Source organism: Apodemus sylvaticus, chromosome 22, assembly GCF_947179515.1.
Source record: "Apodemus sylvaticus chromosome 22, mApoSyl1.1, whole genome shotgun sequence".
Taxonomy (NCBI): domain Eukaryota; kingdom Metazoa; phylum Chordata; class Mammalia; order Rodentia; family Muridae; genus Apodemus; species Apodemus sylvaticus.
This window is the reverse complement of record NC_067493.1, coordinates 54,415,205-54,437,500: the sequence shown is the minus strand read 5'-3', so window position 1 is coordinate 54,437,500 and position 22,296 is coordinate 54,415,205. Positions and strand designations below refer to the sequence as shown.

At 54.8% G+C, this 22,296-nt stretch overlaps 1 protein-coding gene across 1 annotated transcript; it reads right to left on the bottom strand.

Moving 5' to 3' along the window:
• Window positions 1–619: 619 nt before the first annotated feature.
• Gltp (glycolipid transfer protein) lies at window positions 620–19,286 on the bottom strand. Its single transcript, XM_052168222.1, has 5 exons — window positions 19,063–19,286; window positions 6,547–6,605; window positions 4,820–4,953; window positions 3,123–3,273; window positions 620–1,736 (listed from the first exon to the last, which is right to left on the bottom strand). Exons 1-5 carry the CDS (start codon window positions 19,163–19,165, stop codon window positions 1,554–1,556), a joined length of 630 nt encoding a protein of 209 aa, XP_052024182.1. The 5' UTR covers window positions 19,166–19,286; the 3' UTR covers window positions 620–1,553.
• Window positions 19,287–22,296: the final 3,010 nt, after the last annotated feature.

The following is a 22,296-nucleotide window of genomic DNA, read 5'->3' as shown; positions in this document are numbered from 1 at the left end:
GGCTCCCTGTTCTAGTCTGCTTTCTGTGGCTGCAGCCAAACCTTTGACCAAAAACGGTTTGGGCTGGGGGGTGAAAGAACTTATTTGGCTTACAGGCTACAGTCCATCCTAGAGTCAAGTCAGGGCTGGACCCTGCGGCAGAACTGAAGCAGAGACCACAGAGGGACACCGCTAATGCCTACCTTTCTTTTTCTTTTTTCTTTCTTTCTTTCTTTTTTTTTTTTTTTTTTTTTGGTTTTGTTCGAGACAGGGTTTCTCTGTGTAGCTCTGGCTGTCCTGGAACTCACTCTGTAGACCAGGCTGGCCTCAACTCAGAAATCCACCTGCCTCTGCCCCTCAAGTGCTGGGATTAAAGGCGTGCACCACCTAGCTTTCTTATACAGCCCAGGCCCTCCTGTCTGGGGATTGCAGCACCCAGGGTAGGCGGGGCCTCCTGCATCAATTAGCAGTCCAGAACTTGCACCACTATGTGCCCAAGGGCCTATTAGGAGGAGGAGGGGGGAGGGGGAGACAATTCTTCAGTTGAGATTCCCTCTTCCAAGTTAACTATCACAACCCCCAGTTGGAACCTTTAATACAGAAAATAATAAAAGAATCAAGAGTTATAGACACATGCAGATGTGATTTCAAAATATAGATTTATTAAGGATTATTTAGTTTCTGCATAAAAATCACCAATTGTTCCTCATTGGGTTTTTTGTTTTTTTGTTTTTTAAAACATACAACAATTCTTTCAGGGTGTGTTTACCCCAATACTTTAAAAAATATAGCTCTTTCAGCTCCAGAAGGACAGTTAAGGCAGCAAGGCAGTTTCTTGGGTCTCTGCAGCCAGAGGGCTCCCAGGACAGGCAGTTTCTTAGGTTGGAAGAGCCCACCCTGAGGAAAGTAATTATGCAGAAAAATGCAAATACAGTCACGAGTGGTCACCCTCGTGTGCCTAGTCAGCCGCTTGAAAAGGCTTGCTGGTACATTTCAGGGAAAAACAAAAACCTGTCTGACAAAAGACAGAAGGGGAGAGAGAGAAGGGGGGAGGGAGGGAGGGAGTGGGGGGGGGACAGGGCTGGTTTTGCCAGCTGTGTGAGCCCTGTGAGGTTCCTGCCACCTGCCAGCTTGCCTTATAAAGGACAGCCAGATTAGGGCCCCTGCTGAACTTCCAATCAGACTCCATTGTCCTTCAAACATCCAAGACACCCTTGGGCCAGATAGACCAGGCTTCTCTGCTGGGTGAGGTGTACGTCTCCCCTGAGCTGGGCTCCCCTGAGCAAGGTAGGGGAGGAAAAGACAAAACCCTAGGAATTCCTGTTAGCAACGTTAATTGGTTTTAACCACACTGGAAGGATGCTAGCTCAGCCGAGCTGCTGGGGAAGTGAGTGGAAGGTGTTTATTGCTCCATTAGAATAGGCCAAGACAACACAAGCCAAGAAAACAAGACCTCTAACAAGCTAAGGCCGCCCCTGCAGCCCCGGGCTGGCTGCCGGGCAGCACTGAGCGAGGATCCCAGCCTGATTCACAGTGATGGTTGCTCGTGCCCGCGTGGGGCTGTGTCCGGGCGGCTACACCGTGTAGTCGAGCTCCGCGTTCATCTTGGTGTACATGTCATAGATGGCGTCGATGGTGGCCGTGTAGTTGACCAGGAAGAGGCGGATCTTCTCCAGGCACTCCTCCTCAGTCACATTCTGCCCCTTGGAGAGCGCCTTCAGGAAGTCGGACTTGTACGGTGCTGCGTACAGTGCGGCCTAGAGGGCAGGGAGGGAGGGCCTAGCATTAGTGGGGAAGGACCAGGCTGGCTCGCACCCTGGGCACTAGGACCATCCCTGACCAGTGCTGGGTAAGACTCTCTGCTCCTGTTGTTTGGAAGAGAACAACAGGAGGTGTGTCTCCCCTCTGCTGTGAGGGACAGCAGGACGCCAGCCTGGGGCACAGGCAGGACGCCAGCCTGGGGCACAGGCAGACCTGAGTGCAGACCTCAGTGGGCCCTGAGTAAGTTACACAGCTACATCCAATTCGCTTGCTTGTGTTAAGATCAGGGAGACGTAGCCAGGCAAGGTGGCACACACCTTCAGTCCCTGCACTCAGGAGGGAGAGCCAGGAGGATCTCTGTGAGTTCAAGGCCAGCCTGGTTTACAAAGTGAGTTCCAGGTCAGTAAGGACTACACTGTGAATCCGTGTCTCAAATACACAAAACGGTTGGAGAGGTTGTGTGAAAAGCTCCACATTGCACAGAGCAACACCAGGCACACATCTGCCTGTCCTTAAAGGTGACACTTGGCTAAATTTCTGGGGATGGGTGGGTGGGGGCGTCAATATTTCAGAGGCAGAGAACCAGAAATTCACAGACCCTTAGAGTCAGAGGAAAAGAACACAGCCGTATAAAACACCCAGGCCCACTCTGATCCATCGTCATCTACGATGAAAGGGGCTCTGGGTCCCCAGTCCGAGCCACGTGCTACAAAGGCCACAGAACCCAGGGCAGGGCCTGCTACACTCCCAGGCCAGCCATGCAGCTGCTTGCAAGGGCTTTTGAAGGAAGACACTGGGATGCTCAAGATGACCCCTGACCCCAGACATGCCCAGGTGGGAGACCCAGGTGGGCCACGCTTCCTGCCTCATGACTGCTCTTCCTGACTGGACCCTGCCTGCCTTGGGACCCTTCCTGTCAGAGCCTGGGCTTCCTGGGGAAGGAGGGGTAGCCATGACACTTGGAAGGCCGTTTGCTATGTCTTCCTTAAGCTTTGCAGCCTGACAGACCGATGGCCTCTCTGCTGTCCGCACTGCACTGGAGCCCTTTTCAGGAGCTGTGGTCAACACACCCGACACAGGCTGCAGGAGTCTGTGGGGAAGCCATCTCCTTGGGGCAGGCCCTTCTTCCCTCCGTGCTTGGTGTGAGCCCGGAGTGAGAGGAGGGCAGTAAGGCCGGCCGCCATCACCCTGTAGTTTGTGAGCCTGGAGTTGTGTCTCTTCTCACAGCCATGTGAGGCTGAGGTACCCACAGGAAGCACTGGCAACCACAAACACGGCTGCAGAAGGAGCCTCGGTCGGCCAGCCCCACCTGGAGGCACAGGTGAGCCCTTCCCAGGATAAGGAGGGCAGTGGAGGGGTCGCCCGCCCCGCGGCCCGCTCACCTTGAAGATCTTCTGCACCAGCCAGCCGTGGTACTTCTTTAGGGCCATCTCATAGGCCTTGTTGGCGTTCACCCGGATGAGGTTGGGGTGGTTCTCATCCCGCTCCCCGTCGCAGATACTCTGCAGAAACACCTGGATGAAGCGCAGGCCCCTGCGGGCAGAGGGTGACAGCCATTTAGGGCGGCTCGTGCACAGGGGAGTACCCCGTTAGGCGACCTAAGCAGAGCCCATTCTGGGCGCTCGCGGCCTCTCGTGGCTTAGAGGATGGATTCAGGGTGGCCCCGAGGGTCCAATGGCCAGGGAGGCGTCAGGCACACCGGCGGCCCGGGCTGTCCGCCCCCGCCGCAGGTCCCTCCTGCATCTGTCCACGGCTGTACAGTGACCCCTGCCTGGGCCCTCAGGGGCACAGCAGGAAACCTGAACTGGAAACAGGAGCCCTGCGGGCCCCGTGGTGCAGCTAAAACAACAGGAAAGGTGCCCAGAGGCTCCCGCGTGGAAGGCGTGGGTGTCACTGCGGGAGACGGGGCCTAGCTGGAGAACGTGGGTCCCTAGTGACTTCCGGTTTCCCGTCCTCCGTGAAGTGAGCAGCTTCTTCCAGGGGCTGTTAGGAAGATGTCTTGCCTCGCAGTGGGCCTAGAGTCGGTGAGGCTGACCCAGGAGGGCTGAGCCCTCGGAGACTCTGGGCTAACGGGAGCCCTTCCTCTCCACCCGGGACATTCTGCCAGCGCCACGAAGGTGCGGTGCACACGGGGCCAAACCGGACGCCATCAGCCACTGCACAGCCCAGTGCCCTGTCAGCCTCTCCACAGCCTCCTGCCTTCCCTGCCCCTCACAACCCGACTGGAACCCAAACAACCATCTCTGCTCCCTTCCAGCAGGGGGCTGGAGGGGGGAGGGGGCCTTCTGGAGCAGGGCTGCTCACCAGCTCGTCTTAGCTAGAGGCTTCTCCACGCGACATCGGCCACTCGCTCGCACTCCAGAGCCGACACCACCCTCCTGCTCCCCACAGCCCGCATGTGACCCAGACACGCAGAGCATCCTCACCTGCCTGCTACTGCTGGGTCAACGCCCTGGGGGTGTCCCTGAGCCCAGGCCTTCAAGGCCTCATGACAAAGTCAGGCAGCGTGAGAGGGACAGCTCCTAAAGCAACTCCACCCTGAGGACCACCCAGCCCCACCCTCGGGGAAGCCCAGGTCCATTTCGCCAGAGAAGCAGGCTGGGGGCTGGGGCGTGGGCTCCAGGTGCCAAGCTGCCTGTCCTCTGGGGCCTGGCCAGAGGTGTGACCCGTGGGAAGCACTGTGGGGTGGGGTGGGGTGGGGCAGGGCGGGGGTCCCTGGCTTCTCGGTGGCACTTGGTATCACTCTGCTAGAGAATCCTGGAGCTAGCCGACTGCTGAAGAAATTCAAAGCAGGGACACGCCCATCCGAGCAAACTCAGTAGACCGCCTACAGCATTTCTGTCAAGAGGCTCACAAAAGCCAAGTGTGGTGATGCACGCCTTTAACCCAGCGCTCAGGAGGCAGAGGCAGGCGGATCTCTGACTTCAGGCCAGCCTGGAGCAGGAGCATCCCCTCCTCTGCCCGCCCTGGGGCTGGCACTCAGTGCCAGCAGGAGTCTCACACCTCAGGGAAGTTTGGCGCAGCTATCACGTGACAGTGTTAGCCTGCCCCGCCCCCGGCCCCGCCCCCAGCCCCTCACCTTTTCAGCCACAGCAGCGCCAGCGTGGCCCCCACTTTGGGCCACTCCGCCCCATACATGCCCTTCTCCACCTCCAGGATGTTCTGCAGGGTCTTGTACTTGGCTGGGTCGGTGTCATATACGGCTTTGATTTTCTAGAACGGAGCAGAGGGAGGGGCTCCTGTACCTGCCTGTCCGGCAGACACTGGGCAGTGTCCCATCCGGCACCGGCCTCCCAGGAACTGGCACCACCCACAATGCCCAATCAATGGGTTAGGGCACAGAGGCTCCGGGTGGTGACGAGTCAGCAGGGTAGTCAGGTGCCGAAGGTCGCAGGTTTGGGCTCTAGCCTGGCTGGCTTTAGAAGCCATGTCTTCCCACTGCTGCTGACACTGTCACAGACCTCACAGACACGATGTCGCACAGTGAAGAGGGACAGAAACAGGCAAAAGGGTTCAAAACTGCCCAAGTTAAGAAGTGGCGCCAGGTCAGTCTGACTAAACCGGCTGAATGTGAATCCTGCTATCCTGCCTCTGTACTTCCTGCTGTGTGACTTTAAATGAGTTATCCACCACTCTGAGCTTCACACTCCTGTGTGTGTGTGTGTGTGTGTGTGTGTGTGTGTGTGTGTGCAGACAGTAACCACACAATGAGACCTGTGCTGCCACGGAGGAGCCACACTGATGCTGCCATGAACCTGGTTTCTTATTCTTTCCTTGGGGGTGGGATGTCTCATTACATAGCCCAGGCTAGCATGGGTCCAGCCTGAGTGCTGGAATTACAGGATTGCCCGCACAGTGATGCCTAACGAGAGCTACCCTTCCCCCTTTCTCTTTCTCCTGCCATGTGTGTATGTGTAACTGACTTATTAGGATATGGGGGTGCACGTGTGTGCACTGTGCGTGTGTGCACTGTGCGTGCGTGCGTGCGTGTGTGTGTGTGTGTGTGTGTGTGTGTGTGCATGTGTGTGTGTGTGTGCAGATCCAAGGCCAATGCTGAGTGTCTTTCCTTAATCACTCTGTACCTCTTTTATTTTTAAGGTTTTTTTTGTGTGTGTATATATGCATACATATGTGTGTATGTGTATATGTGTGTATGTGTGTGTATGTATGTGTGTATGTATGTGTGTGTACGTATGTATGTATGTGTGTGTGTGTGTGTGGTGTGTGTGTGTGTACGTATGTATGTGTGTGTGTATGTGTGGTGTGTGTATGTGTGTGTACACATGAGTGCCCATGGAGGTCAGACAAGGGCACTAGATCCCTAGAACTGGACTTATGGCAACTGAGAACTGGGTGGTCTGGGTGCTGGGAACCAAACTCCAGGCCTCTGAAAAAGCAGCAAGCATCCGTGACCACTGAGCCATCTTGCCAGCCCTCCATCTTTATATTTTAAGCCTCTCTCACTGGCTGGCTGAAGACCGGCAATGACCCACCTCTCACTGGAGTTATTTTTTACACCATCTAGCCTGCATGCCAAAAGAGGGCATCAGATCCCTTTATACATAGCCGTGACCCACCATGCAGTGCTGGGAATTGAACTCAGAACCTCTGAGAGAGCAGCCAGTGTCCTTAACCACTGAGCTGCCCCACCAGCCCTTCTCCACCTCTCGAGTTCTTATTTGGCTGAGGCAGGTGGCAGAGTGTCAGGGGGATCCTGGACTGCAGGCTTGCAGTGGGGCCTGAGGGGGGCTAGGACTCAGGCTGGGAACTGGGCAGAGATGGTTCAGATGCCCAATGGGTACTTACGGTGATGTTACCGCTTATGTCCGCCTTGATGGGCGTGAACACGGGGGACCCTAGGCAATCTGGGGAGAGAATGAGAAGAGAGACTTAGATCCCAAGCGGGGTGGCATCTGGGACACCACAGGCCCGGAGGACCTTCACCTGTGTGCTTAGGGGACAGGAAGAATCATTGATAGGTGTGGGCTCTGGATGACGCAGCCTGACTCGGGGACAGGTCAGAGCCTCTGAGGGCTGGGGAGCTGCTTCTGTCTTGCATGGCACCACCCCGAGAGCTCTCTGCATGGTGGAAATGCCCCATCTGCATGTGCGGCTGGCACCCCGTCATCTTGATTTGTGCCCCTGTCACTCTGCAGGGTAGGCTCAGGTACCGTCCTTCGCATGAGCTCAAGCTTTGCACCTTGTGAACGGGACGTTAGGACCCGTCAGGGCGTGTGACGAGTGAACACACGCTGTTCACCCTGGAGCTCCAGTGCTCCCGTGTGGTGCTGGGAACCCTCTTGGCAGGCCCCAGTAAAATGGGGTTTTGTACAAGCGGTGGCCCCTTCGAGCAGATGGCGTGCAGACCGGCGTGCCCGGCCACACTGCTTGTCACATGAGGTATGCTCCTGTTTCTTACCCCGACTTTGGTCCTCTGGGCCCGCCATCACCACAACCAGAATATGGCACCTGCCAAAGCGGCCTGCAGAGGAGAGGCGTGGCCTGCAGAGGAGAGGCGTGGTCTGCAGGGTCGCACCCCAGTGCTGGCCTTATCCTCTTACCCTCAGCTCCTCCCTGCTGGGAAGTGGGCTTGCTGAGTGACTCAGAGTAAGGGCACGAAGATGCCACGGCAGGTCGGAAATGGGTACCAGGCCCACAGAAGGGAGATGCCTCTGCCCGGGAGGCAGACCAGGGCCTTGCCTCAGGGACTTCGCAAATGACCTCTGAGGAAGAACCAGTGAAGGCGACCGGCACACTTGGCTGGCCATATGGGATAGTCTTTCACTACAGATGTGAAGGGTGTGTGCTGGAGCCACCTTTGATGACACACCCAGCACAGTGTGGCGGGCCCAACATTCCGCAGGGGGGCAAGTCTCCCTGAGCGCACGCCGGTTTCTGCCTGTGTCAGCTGAGAGCTTAGCGAGGTTGGCACAGGAGTCAGGAATCAGGGCAGCTGGTCTCCTGGGAGGCTCTCCTGCTCTTCTGTGCCTGTGTATGTGCGGCCAGAGGCCCACAGTGGGGTTTTTCCTAACCACTCTCCTCAGGTCTCTCAGTGAACGCGGTGCTCACTGACTGGACAGACATCAAGCTCCTGAGATCTGACTGTCTCCACGCCTCTCTCCGTCCCACACAGACAGCCAGGGTTTTATCTGCCCACTTGGGTATCAGGGACCCAAGCTCAGCCTGTGACGGCACAGTAGACACCTCACCAACGGCTACGCCCCCCCCCCCCCCCGTCTATGTGCTTTAGCATAGATCGGTTGGCCCCCAAATGCACGCACATTAAGCACGCACACACCCACCCACCCACGCAAGATGTTAGAGTCTGTGAAGGAACTTGGCCTTCAGTTTCTCTCCCTGGAAAATGAGATCCTAGGTCCTGTGCAGGGCAGGACTGTGATAAAAGGAGGCTTGGGCTTGCCCTACACAGCCGGTGTTGAGTGATCGATCATCAACCACAGCCTTCAAAGGGAGATGCCAGGAAGCTGGGTGAATGGCGACGTGCGGGTGGGTGGGTGGGTGGGTGGGCGTGCGGGTGGGCGGACGGGCGGCTAGCTGCAGGCTAATATGGGGGCTCTGCCCTCCCCTTACTGGAAACAGTCACAGTATGGCGCTGAACACCCGCCCTGGTGGCAGGAGAAAGGCTGATTGTTCCCCATTCTCCTGAAGGCGCTCAGCCAGGGTCACAAAGCCACTGTGGTCAGCTGGCACTGGCCCCACAGCAGCCCTCATTGTGTGTGGCTGACGGCGCTGCCCAGGCCAGGCCAGCCATTCTGCTGTGGGGGGAGGGCTCAGCTCCCTCGTGAGGGACTTTAAGGAGAACTGGGGCCTGGTGTGGTGGGGCAGCTGTCACCCCAGCATTCTGGAGCCCGCTGTAGGAGGGTCATTCACAAGTTCTGGCCAGCTTGAGCTGGCTAGTGAAACCTTATCCCAAAAGAAGAGATGTCAGAGGCAGGTGTGTAGCCCCAGAAGGCTGGGCAGGGAAGCCAAGCGGGCCTGTGGCACCCGTGGTTAGTAAGGAAACGGCCTGTTAACTTCAAAGCCAGCAGGCTCTGGGCGTGAACTGTGACTCTAATACGACTTTGACAAATGACTTAAGAACTCTGAGCCTGAGCCCTTCACTTCCTACAGCCCAGACAGGCTTCACCAATAGAAGAATCCACGAACTGGGAGACTGGGGGCTGCTTCTTAGGGCCTGGACGGGGGCCTCGCTCAGAGAAGCCAAATGGCGTGCCCGACCTGGGTAACAGGGCCAGGGAGCCCACGTTAGCTTTCTAGGACATATCTGTTGGTGTGAACTCAGAGAGAACCGTGCCGGGGCCCTGAGTGTGGCCTTTCTAATAGTTAAACCTGTGCCAGCCCCCACCCGGGGCAGAGCGTGACCTGTTCCCAAGGCGTACCAGCCTAACTGCCTCCCCAGAATGTAGTAAAGGCCTTTCTCGTTTGACTAGTTCTGCAGTTCTCTCCCAAACTTGTTCTGCCTTCTTTAACCGCGTCCTCTACCTGCGACTTCCCCAGGGCCGGGAGGGGGTGAGGGCGCTGGGATGCTTTTCTAGTTTGTCCTGTAAGCCCCACAAGGAAGGGAGCTGCCTTTAAAAACAGGAAGGCGACAGTGCCACGCCTCCTGTCATCGTAACCAGCCCCAACAGGCAGGCTGCACACAGGAAGGCTCGGGGTTTTTTTTTTTAACACCGATGAAGGGCTTTTATGCCTAGTAAGGGCTTTTTCTTTTTTTTTCCTCTCAACCCAGAAGACATAAGAAAAGGTCAACAGCCGGGTGTGGTGGCACACGCCTTTAATCCCAGCACTTGGGAGGCTGAGGCAGGCGGATTTCTGAGTTCGAGGCCAGCCTGGTCTACAGAGTGAGTTCCAGGACAGCCAGGGCTACACAGAGAAACTCTGTCTCTAAAATAAAAAAATAAAATAAAATAAAATAAATAAAAAAAAATTACAAATGCTTTGTTCTACTCGAGCCGGAATGTTAGCATTCCATTTGTGAGGGTTTTTGTTTTTGTTTAAGATGTATATGTGCCTTTTTTAAAGTGTCATACATTCAGGGGTGCTCCCAGAGGGGAGCACCAATGCCACAGTTACAGGCATCTGACAGGAGTGCTGGGAACTGAACACCAGCCCTCTGGAAGGACAGCAGGTGCTGTTAGCTGCCATCTCTAGCCCCTGTGCTACACTGTAATAAACGCTATCCAGAAAGCTTAAACCAGAGGCTGATATATCCATAAAATAAGGTAGTTGGCAGAAAGACCTCCATTTTGTATTTTCTCCTTTGTCACTGAGATTATGCATCTTTTAATTTCATCTGTGAATTACTCACTCTGAAAACCTTTTCTTCTTATCATTCTGCAAACGCTCTTTATATATTTGGCATATGATGGCCTGTATTTATTTTCTCTGGTTCCTGCCCCGCTTGGTTGATGGCCTCTTACAAGAAGTTCTTGGGGTTTTTTGATTTTTGGTTTTTCGAGACAGGGTTTCTCGAAATATATATATATATAAAGGGGTGGCCTGGTGATCTCACACGCTCCCCAAAACCTTCATCACCAGGCACTATACTGAATGTCTCCCAGCTCTGGACACCTTTTTAAAGGCATCTCTTGGTCACTGGTGGCTATTTTCTCCTGCTTTGCCTGCAGGGTCTAGGAGAGACCCGGAACACAAACGGCAAACAGCCAGCTGTCAAAACCACCCCCAAACAAAAGGAACGGGGTACCAGGAAAGGAATTCATGTGTGCCTTCTGGGACAGCTGTGCCCAGACTGGGACCACCTAAGGTAAGGCCTCCTGCCTGGATCTCGGCCATGGCCCAGGAGCAGAACTGTCTGCCTGCCGGCTTGTCACTACCTGCCACCCATAAACACTCATTTCCTCCTTTTCTGCCCTTCAACATAGTTGAAGAACACAGGTCATTGTGTTCATCAAGGCCAGGGGAGCTGGAGCGTGGCTGGGCATCATGGATGAGGCTTGCCGGGCATATGCACGGCCCTGGAGTCCATCACAGTGTAGTGTCCAGCTTCGCGATGTGGTGGGACCCATAACCCCCATGGGAGGCTGAGGCAGGACAATCAATTCAAGGCTGGCATGCACCTGGCTTCTTACATGGGTTCTGGGAATTAAACAGGTTTTCCTCTCCAATCTGGTCTGATATGGTCTGGTCTGGTCTGGCTGCCTGCCTGCCTGCCTGCCTGCCTGCCTGCTGCCTGCCTGCCTGCTGCCTGCCTGCCTGCTGCCTGCCTGCCTGCTGCCTGCCTGCCTGCCTGCTGCCTGCCTGCCTGCCTGCCTGCCGCCTGCCTGTGTCTGGTTTTCTCTATCTCGGTCTCTGTCTCTCTCTCTCTCCCTCCCTCCCTCCCTTCCTCCAATGAAGTTCTAGGTAGCCCAGGCTAGCCTTGAAGTTACTCTATAGCTAAAGATGGCCCTGAACACTCTTGCCTCCCCCCACCCCAGGTACTAGAATTACAGGCATGTATCTGTCACAACAAGGGAGTTCCCACTGTCCTGTCCCATTTTGGAGTAACAAAGTACAAAATTAGTCATGTCCTGGCCCACCCCACCCCACTTCCTCTCAGAAATAATTTTCATTTAAGAACAAAATGTCATCCCGTTTATCGGAGGCCGGTCTGAGCCACACAGCCGGACCCCATCACAGGTAAATGAGCAGACACCCAAAGAGCCAGGATGCGCTCTGCTTTCTGTGGGACACGCCCAGCTCAGTCCCTGAACACTTGTTTCCAAGGCGAGGTCACAGTGTGGCAATAAACTCTGTGTGGTGCAGGGAGGTTCTGCAGCAAATTCCTTTCTCTCACAGCCAGATAATAGCATCTGTCGGACACTCCCAGCAGAGTAACTTTACGGGTCCTGAGTTGCAGGATCAAAATGGGAGGTTCTCAAATTACAGCTGATGGAGATGAATCTTTTATTAATTGGGAGTGGTGTCCGGGCTCAGGTCACAGGCTGATCCTGAAGAGGAAGAACACCGCGGACGCCCACGGTCTAAAGCTCTGCTCTACGGCTATCCACCTACAGAGACAAAACGACTCGGAACTTGCTTTCTGAAGCCGCACTGCATCTGCTGTACCGTCTGCCCACAGCTGCCCTCTTTGATACGGTCAGCCTGGGCACCGGATGTAGTAACACATACCTTTAGTTCCTCAGCACTCAGGAGGCAGAGGCAGAGGCCAGAGAATAGGCAGAGCAGAGGCAGGAGGATCTTTGTGAGTTTGAGGCAATTCCTAGAGGTCTATACAGTGAGTTCCAAGCCAGCCAGAACTATATAGTGAGATCTTTCAAACAAACAAACAAACACAAGATCTACACAAGCATCAAGACAGCCTTGAGTTGGATGCACAGTTGGGGCAATCAGCTCTGACTTGCTGTGTGACCTGGGGACGTCCTCTCACAGGGAGGCTGCAAGGCTGCAGTGCAGGGCTGGGCAGCTCCTGGCCTCAGTCAGATGGCTTACTTATGTTTTGTTACACAACACAGCATCATTTTCTTCTTCCCCAGCAGGCACGGCTTTCCTCGGAGAGGAAATCCAGAAAGTAATGACCCTGGTTGATGAGAACGCAGGAGACTGGATCTGTGGTGGAGCGGGGCCTCGAACCCACAACACAGAACGGGCCCAAGAAGAAGTGAGAGAAGGGAAGGGGCCGAAGGGGAAATGCTGGCCCGGAAGAGGTAAAGGCAGCAGAAGTCACCGGGGCAAGGAGACAGGGCTTTGTGGGAGGCAGGGTAGGTCCTTGAAGCAACCACATATAGAACGCTTGGGAGCCGGGAAGGCCTGGGGAAGCTGCAGGTCCGGCAGGAGCTTGATGGGCCCAGAATGCTTAGCCACATTGTAACAGTAAGGGGAAGGGGAACCGAGAAACTGTAAAAATGTAACAGAACCAGGGAGACTCACAAAGCCATTTTAAGAACAGAAACAATGAAACCTAAGACCAGAGCCCACAAGTTCTAACACGGTCACAAGTCACATCCAGCAGGTCAGGACGCTTCTGCCCACAAGAGAACCACCCATAGAACATAGCTGTCTCTGAAGAAACAGGGCTGGCCTCCATGTCCCGGGGCTGAATCTGCCTCAAGGTCCTCTTTCAGGAATGTCATGATTCTCCTATTTCTTCCTTCCTTCCTTATAAGTGTATAAGCCAGATCTTCCATGTGGACACCGCCTAGCCACCCGGAGAGCTGCCGGGTGTCAGGTCACAGGATGGCCTGCCTCCTGCCCCAAACAGATTCCCAGCGCTGTGCCTCGCTCGGCTGAAGACCGGGTGAGGAGGGCCAATGTCCTGAGGCTCAGACACACCCGTGGGCATTCCCTCTGTCTCCTGCTCTCACGCCAACACAGGGGCCTCGGAGCCAGATGCCCGGAACGGAAGGCCTACCAGCCATCTCGGGAGGCTGCAACTCGAGGGGATGACATCAGGAGCCAGAGCTATTCCGCGTGGCCCGGGCTGCACTGGAGTGAGTCTCAGACTGAAGCAGCCGACAGCTAGCTGGCCGTGAGCCCCGGCCGTCAGCTACCAAGGAATGCCTTCTCTGTGATAGAACCGTCTCCCAGGGGCTGTGCTGCGTGCACCCTGGCAGTCTCTGTCAGCCACGCAAAGGTGGGGTGACTCTAGGCATCAAGCACCATGTTCCCTTTTTGAGGTCACCTCCGTGGGGTTCCAGATGACAACTGCATTGGGTGTGGACTGTATGTTTCTACCCAGGCACTGGAGAGGGGACTCAGGGATGAAAATGTCCCTGTTTCCACTCACTTCCCTAGGGCATTCAGGGGACAGGTATGGGAGGAAAACAGTCAGACACAAAGTCACTGCCCCCTCCGTACCTCGAGAAGGCAGCCAACCTACTGACTGCCAGGTAGGTCAGCAGTCCCCAGATGCTCAGGCAGGAGCGCCAGCGCAGGGCGGGGCCCACCATGCCTTGCTCAGTGCACATCTACAAAAGCCTCCCTCTGATGCCACGCCACCCCGGGCTTTCAAAAATGAACAAACTTCTTCGAAGTGCCCCCTACCCCGGGACAGTCTATGTCCCCTGCCATGCAGAGTCCAGCTCTTGACATTTTACCACAAGGGTTGATAGCAGCTGGAGCGGAGAGGGCTCACAGCCCTAGAAAGAGCTCGCATCTTAGAGATGGGGGTGCAGGAGGCACTTCCCGCACGTGGTGGGCCTGTGCATCCCGATTAGAGGAAGCACTCTCCTGCTTGGGGTCCCCAAGCCTAGTGGTCCCTGCATGACGCAGGAGGATCCTAAAGGAACACCCAGGCACCTGCCGCACAGCCACCATCATGCCAGCAAAACTACTAGACTTCTTTGGGGACCCAGCGGGCTGTTTCCACAGGGGGCTCTCCTGTACTGGAGAGGGATTGGGGAGCAGTGTGCCAGAGGCCCAGACCCTGAATTTCAGTCTGGCTGGACTGGTGACTCGCTGGCTGTCTAACCCTGGGAAGCTTTCTAACTTCTCCTGCCTCAGTTTCTTTAGCTGCAAGGAGCAGACAGTTCTGTGACTCTAAAGTGCCCCTGCTCCCACCTCCCCCATGGAGCAAGCAACAAATCAAAAGGGACAGAGAACCATTTTTTGGACTCATTTGAGGGACACTTAATAAGTGTCAGGTACCTGCAAGGCCAGATTCGAAGGACACTGATTTAATTGTGCTAAGAGTCACAAATGCCAGGCGGTGGTGACGTACGTCTTTAATCCCAGCACTTGGGAGGCAGAGGCAGGTGGATTTCTAAGTTCAAGGCCAGCCTGGTCTACAGAGTGAGTTCCAGGACAGCCAGGGCTACACAGAGAAACCCTGTCTTGAAAAACCAAAAACCTAAGAAATGAGAGGCAGAAACTGTTGTTTTAGGTTCCTCTATCCATGGCTTTTCCTTGGACAATGACAGCAAATAGGTGTCTCACAGGTCAACTTTAATTGATTAAGAGCAGTCGTTCTGAGAGGAACACAGAATTATGATTGATTGATTGATTGATTGATTGATTAATGTTTGTCACAAATCCAGGATGGGCGGGGCTTATGCCTTCTGACCTAGACACAGATTTTAAGATGGAAAGAAAGCAGCCAAGCGTGGTGTGGATCCATCACCCCAGCACTCTGGAGGCTGAGGCAGGGGTACCACAAAGTCCACAAGTTCAAGGTCAGATAGATTGGGCTATGGAGGAAGGTCTCCAAAATACTAAAAAGTAAAGAAAAAGGATGGCAGCCCTGGGCACTGAACTTACTCTGATTCACAGAATACAACGATTTCCCCACAGGGAGGAGGAAGGACTTTCTGGGTGGAGCTATTGCTAAGCCAATTCCTTAAGGGCAGGTGGACTCCAGCCAGACCAAGGAAGGAGGTGTGTGTGGGTGAGCAGGTGCAGAGAGGGAAGAGCTGACACAGGGACACCCTGGGGCCGGTGGCACGGGAGGCTGTGGGACACTCTGGGGCCGGTGGCACGGGAGGCTGTGGGACACCCTGGGGCCGGTGGCACGGGAGGCTGCGGGACACTCTGGGGACGGTGGCACGGGAGGCTGTGGGACACTCTGGGGACGGTGGCACGGGAGGCTGTGGGACACCCTGGGGACGGTGGCACGGGAGGCTGCGGGACACTCTGGGGCTGGTGGCACGGGAGGCTGCGGGCCTGCGAGTCATTCAGAACATTGGCAAGAAAGAGTTCAGGAGAGAACAGGGAGCCAGTGAGGCCTCTGCCGCGGAGGACATCAGCCTCCCGGAGCCTAGGGCAGCCACATAGCTGACCCAAAAGACACAGAGCAGGGGTCACAGGCCGGGCTTGTAACCGATCAGCCACTAAGCTCCAATTACTGGGTCAGGGGTGGGAAAGAAGATGGGACCAGCCTCTGAGTACGTGTGGAGAGACTGGCCTAGCGGGAGAATTCAGGCCAGAGACAGAGGGGCGGTGAGTCCTCAAGGGATGCTATAAACCTGGGGAACAGGCTGCCGTGAGGCCCACACCCAAAGGAACACAGAAGAATCAGTGTGGGCCAAGCCCAGCCGCTGGTCCCAGGACACACCCTGAGGAACTAAGGAAGGCTGTTGTCCCAACAGGTCCAAAGCCTTCCTGCCCTTGGATCCAGTAAGTTCACTTCTAAAACTGAGAAATACCCAAAGAACTGTTTGGAAAAATACACCTAGAGACACCGGCAGGATACAGTCTACCACAGCGATAAGTGAGAAGTTATGGGCCTGCCCAAGGCAGGAGAGGGCTAAATCACAGCCACCACATTCGAGCAGTAGCCCTAAGTCATGATGGATATGACCAGAGACTCAGGAGACAGGCTCACTGTGGCGTTAGAGAGAAATAGGCAGAGACAGAGTCTGCAAGGAAACGATTCTCAAGCAGCAGCAGAAGGCCGCTCTTTAAAAATCCTACTTCAAAAGGCTGTGAGATGTTGGCTTAGGGTTTTACTGCTGCAAAGAGACACCATGACCCAGGCATCTCTTATAAGGACAACACGTCATTGGGGCTGGGCTACTGGTTCAGAGGTTCAGTCCATTAGCATCATGGCAGCATCCAGGCAGGCATGGTGCAGGAGGAGCTGAGAGTTCTACATCTTCATCTGAAGGCTGCTAGAGGAAGACTGACTTCCAAGCAGCTAGGATGAGGGTCTTAAAGCCCCGCCCACAGTGACACACCCACTCCAACAAGGCCACACCCACTCCAACAAGGCCAGGCCTTCTAATAGTGCTATTCCCTGAGCCAAGCATATTTAAACCACCACAGATGCCAAGCGTGTAGCTCTGTGATCCCAGCAGTTTGCAAGCTGAGGCAGGAGAACTGTGTTTGAGACCAGCCTGGGCTGCACAGTGAGTTCCAGGCCAGAGTAAAATATTACCTCAGGAAAAAAAACAAACAAATAAGAAAGCAAAGAAAACAAAACAAAACAAAACATTAAGTTTCCTGAAACCAAGTACTGTGGTACAAGTCTATAAACCTGCAACTCAGAAACTGTGGCCAGCCCATGCTACATAGTGAATCTGAGGCCAACCTGAGCTACAAAACCCTGGCTTCAAAACAGATAATATCTGTGAAAGAATGAAGTGAACTAATGAATCTGTATCAGATCCCTGGTACCTCATAAGTGCTCAATAAAAGTGAGCCATCGTTTGGATTTGCTGTGATTTGAGAACCTGTTCCCACAATGCCTTGTGGCCACCACTCCAGACCAGCTGCAGTTCAGGGCCACGCACACTGTGCCCAAATCATCCAAGTGACTGTGGACAACCCAAAGATCTAGAGCAAGTCCCCGCCTTAGAGCTGACAGTGGGTCGCCAAGGCCAGGGTGGGAGAACCCTCCTAGGACCTGAGTCCACGGGAGAAAGCCCCACCCAGGAAGAGCACATTCAAAATGTTTTCCTTTATCCGAGTGCCAAGAATGCCCGTCTTCGGGGAAATAGTAAATGGCTTTGGGGGTGACCTGTGCCAGTTAACCCTTCATAGACCAACTCACTGAAGTGTCTATCTAAATGGTGCTTCTGTCCACAGCTGTGACACTCCGCAGCCCAGGATGACAGCAGAGACAAGGGTCCTTTGAGACCAGAAACAAGGCGCGAGGGCGACTCCTTCCATCTCTTCCCCAAACCAGGGGACACTCAGGCACTAGGGGTCTCCCAAAGTGCTGCCGTGTCACATAGCCGAGGACAGGGAAGTCAGGCCGCCACCACCGTGGTGCCACACCACTGATGGGATTCGGCATTCCTTGTGGCTGTCCTGTGTATTGAGGGGTGTCTAGGGGAACCCGAGAGCACTGTGGAGCATTCAGCTCCACCCCTTCAACCACAAAGAACAAAACCATCTCCATGGGCCAGCAGATACCCGCCCTACACACCCGTAAGGAACAAAACTACCATCACTTGAGAGCCACTGGCCCCAGCAGATTATGAACGCAGGACAGGCTGGCTCAGACTAGCAACTACTCAGAAAGCCAAGGGAGAAACAGACACAGAAGACACAGGGTTGTCGGGGCGGGGAGGTGACTCAACAGGTCACTATGAAGCCCTGTGACCTGAGTTTGGCTCCCAGAACCCATATGGTGGAAGGAGAGAACAGACTTCTCTGAAAACGGTCCTGACATGCAAACACACACAAATAAATATATATATTTAAAACAACATGATGCCGTCATAAAAACCAAAGCCAAGGCCAGCAGCTCCCTCTGGTGATGCGATCTGATCTCCAGCAGAGAACCAGGTAAAAAAGGCAGGTTGGCAGAGCACCCACTGGGTGGTGCCGGAGCATCTGGGGCTCAACAGCCTCTGAGGAAGCCTGACACCTGCTCTCAGGCTGGCCCACTCAGGGTTTGGGTTAGCGGCAATTAGACATCTGTGGAAAGGGCCCACAACTAGATTCAAGAACTTCACATAAGCTTCTTCCCACAGTTAACACCTGCCCTTCACAGGTTCTCATGTAGTCCCCCCAAAACCAGCCATTTCACAGACGGGGACTCCAAGGCACAGATCTACATGGCCACACATGCCCTGTCCCCACCAGGGGCTGAGCAAACAATTGACTGGGGGCCAGACCTCCTCTGGCTACGGTGGCCTCAAGGCACTGTCCAAGTGTGGGTTTCAACTGGACTCTGCACTGGGGGCTGGTGTCATCCTGCAAAGTCACCAAGTGAGCTAGCAGGGCAGGGCGCTGGGAGCGTCCCCACAAAGAAGAAAGCAAGGCTCAGGTAGCAGCACCCTTTGTGGACTGCGAGGCAAAGGGCAGGGCAGGCAGGCGGCATTGGTTTCCCTTCCACTTTACAACAAGGTCTGGGCTGGAGGAGGGGCGGGGAGAGCGCGCCCGAACTGTCTCGGGACTCATCCCGCCGCTCCTAGAGGTTTCCTCAACTTGGCGTGTGGAAGGCAGGACTGTTTCCCTTTCGAAAGTGCGGGAGGGATCCGCGCTAAGCACCCTGCAGCTGACATCACCCCACAATCCGGCCCCCTTCTCCTGACCCCTTTCCCAAATGGAGGTAAACCTTTCCACGACTTCCTATAAAAAGGGCCCTTGAGTTTTGCAGCTCCATCTTCAAGTCCTTGGAGGTGGGGGTGGTCTTTGATCTGGGATGGGAAGAAGCTGGGATGGGGAGAGCTTATGGTTCTGAGGGGGGGTGGGGAGAGTTGAGAACCATTCTGAAGGGGGCGGAAAAAATGAAGCCGGGGAGGAAGGTCTTCGATGGAGCTGGAGGGCTGGTGCAACATCCCCACGGTGCAATAGCAAGCGGTGTTTGCGTGCAGTGGGTGAGGGAGTTAAGCGCTGGGGTGCATCTGAGGGAAGAGGGATCCGGGCAGGTGAGGAGGGCTGGCGGCGCCCGGGACTCACCGAAGAAGGGCGGCAGGTGGGCCACCGCCTCCAGGAAGGGCCCGGTCTCGATCTGCCGGTCTGCGGGCAGCGGCTTGAGCAGGTGCTCGGCCAGCAGCGCCATTTCGGGGTCGAGGCCCTTGGTGATGCCCCAGCCCGCGCCGAGGGCGTCCGCGCCCGGGCTGTCGCCGCCCGCCGCCTCCCGGGACGCCAGCGTCGCCACTTCCGCCCGCGCCTCGCAGCGAGCGCCGAGCGCCGCCCGCAGGCCGGGGCCATGGAGCACTCGGCCCCGCCCCTCCGGGGCTCTACCAATGGACATCCACAGCCGCGCCCTCTCGACCAATAGGAGCCCTCCGCCCCCTCAGCAGCTGCTCCATTGGCCTGGGGGCGGGGCTTAGAGGAAGCGCGGGCGTCTTGCACCGGGTGAGCCGCGCCCAGGTTGGGGACTGTACACGGGCTGTCAGTCACTATCTACCTCAGCTCCCAACACGGGGTCCGCGACGAGGTCGCTCTGGCCCTGACCAGCTTACAGTCCAAACCCTGGCGGGGTCTTGCTTCCCAATCCGAGGTCCTCCAAAGGTGCCAGGTTCGCGCCCCACAGCCTGCACCCCGGTTCACCTGAGCCACAACGCAGCCTAGCTGCCGCATCCTGCAACTCGGAGGAATTCGAGGTGTACCCCGAATTCCAGGCGGAAAGACTGGTACTCCGCCCACATTGAATATTGAGGGGTCCCACTCTGCGCTGCTGCTGCTGCGCACTGTGATGGCCACGGAGGACAGTGACCATGGTGCTAGAGCAAAGCCTTACATTGAGGGAGATACTTCTCGTGTGCAAGGAGCCGCAGAGCTGTGAGCGGTGCACGGGGAAGGTGCGCAGGGGCTGGGAGTACTAAGAAATTCGTGGTTCACAGCAAGGGCAGTGATGGACGACTAGGGCCCAGAAAAGCATACAGTAAACCTTGTTAAATGATTTTAATTTACCCTTCCAGGAGGCAGATGGCAGAAAGATTGGTCCAAACTCCAGGCATGACCCCAGCAGAACCAGGAAGCCACGGGCGGGGGAAAGATTGGACCATCCTCGTTATCTCTTGCAAGCCCAGTCACGTTAGATCTCCTACCCGATAAGTGCCCAAGCTACCAATTTCACCTGGTTCCCACCCCACCCAGCCTCACCGCCTCCGGCTTCATCCCAAGATACAATCTTCCTAAAACCTACAACAGCCTCCCCAGCACCCAGCTCTGCCAGAGCCCCACCCACCTTTGGGAAGACTCCCATTAATTCCACAGAGAGATAAAAGCCTGTGCGGGGGGGTCTCTGACTTCATCCATCCATTCATCCTTCCCTCCCTCTGTCTCCCCATCCATCCCTCTCTCCCTCCATCCGTTTGTCCATCTGCCCATTCCTCTACTCATCTGAAAGTGCTTGCTCTGGAGTTGACTCTTATGTTCCCACAGCTCTCAACCATGCTGTGGGCTTTGTGCTGAGAACTGGGCCAAGACTGGAAAGCTAAGGGTCACACATCCATCTAAAGGACACTATTTGCTGTTCTCCCTGACAGTTTTTGTCCCTGAACTGTTAATTTTTCACATCCCACAAAACAAGTCTATATCTTAGATTTGTGGATTAAAACAAAAAAAAATCATTTTTTACATATTGGCCACTTAAGCCGGGCGGTGGTGGCGCACGCCTGTAATCCCAGCACTTGGGAGGCAGAGGCAGGTGGATTTCTGAGTTCGAGGCCAGCCTCTCTATGTAGCCCTGGCTGTCCTGGAACTCCCTCTGTAGACCAGGTTAGCTTCAAACTCACAGAAATCTGCCTGCCTCTGCCTCCCATGTGCTGGGATCAAAGGTGTGTGCCACCAAGCCGGGTTTAGTTCTTTTTCTTTTTCTTTTTTCTTTTTCTTATTTTTTTTTTTTTTGATTTGGTTTTTTCGAGACAGGGTTTCTCTGTGTAGCCCTGGCTGTCCTGGAACTCACTCTGTAGACCAGGCTGGCCTCGAACTCAGAAATCTCCCTGCCTCTGCCTCCCAAGTGCTGGGATTACAGGCGTGCAACACCATGCCTAGCTTAGTTTTATTTTTCTTGAGACAGGTATTATTGTATGTTAGTCTGGAACTCCTGCACAGCCACTGCACAAGCTGGGAAACCCCATCTTTCCTCCTTGCCCAACCCTTCCCACACAGAGGAAACTTCTCCTCCATCCTCACCTTCCACCACCTGGAGAAAACCAGGGGCTAACACCACTCCATCTCTCTATTTCCAACAACCCACCCAAGAGTGCCCGCCCAGGGGCTCAGTTTCTGGCCATATATGGACACAAGCCCAGCTCTCCGCCAGCACACCTAGGCACTATAAAACCCCCTCGATTTAGCTGGGATATGTGACTTCACTGACCTCCACCTGGGAAATCGGTGGACCCTCAGGAGAGCTGCCTCCTAAACCTGCCTTTATATACTTTTAATCTGGTCTAATCTGGCTTATACCTGCATCCCTGAGGAAAAGAAAATGCCTATCACTGTATAGCCAGGCTGGCCTAGAATCAACTATATAACCCAGGCTGGCTTCAAACTCCAGGAAAATCTTGCCACAGCTTCTAAAATTCCATATCATTAAAAAAAAAAAAAAAAAACCTAAACAATACAACAAAACCCCATGGTCTTAAATTTTCGAAAACGTTGCAATTCTCATACAAAAACCTGGCCATTGAAATAATCCTAAATATGCATTTTCTCCAAACAAAGATGTTCCAGAAAACCACAGTTTGCCCCCTGGCAGGAAACTAATAGCATTGGGCAGTCTCAGTTTGCCTTTGTGTCTAGAGCCCCAGTCCGGGGTCACATGTTTCAGGCAGTATGGTCGTCCTGTCTCTTGGGCCCATCAGTCCAGAACATTCCTCAGTCTTCCCCAGAATCCCATGAAAAGCACTTTTGAAAAGGACAAACAGTTAAGCTGAAGAGGGGTCTCTAACTTTTTTTTCCCATTCAGATCACAGGTTCTGTGTCTCACAACACAACAACAGCAGCGTGCTGTGTCCCCTCGCTATACCCTGCAGACACGCGTGATTTCAGTGGTCCTATATTGAAGTTGTTGGTTTGACACAGTCTCCCTATGGAGATTAGGCTCAACTCAAACCCACAGAGATCTGCCTGCGCCTGCCTTCTGAGTGCTGGGATCACAGGCTTCTATTTGGATCACCCCTTCTGTTTGGATGCATTATTATGCTGGGGTTTTTTTCCTTTCTAAAAAGTGACAGG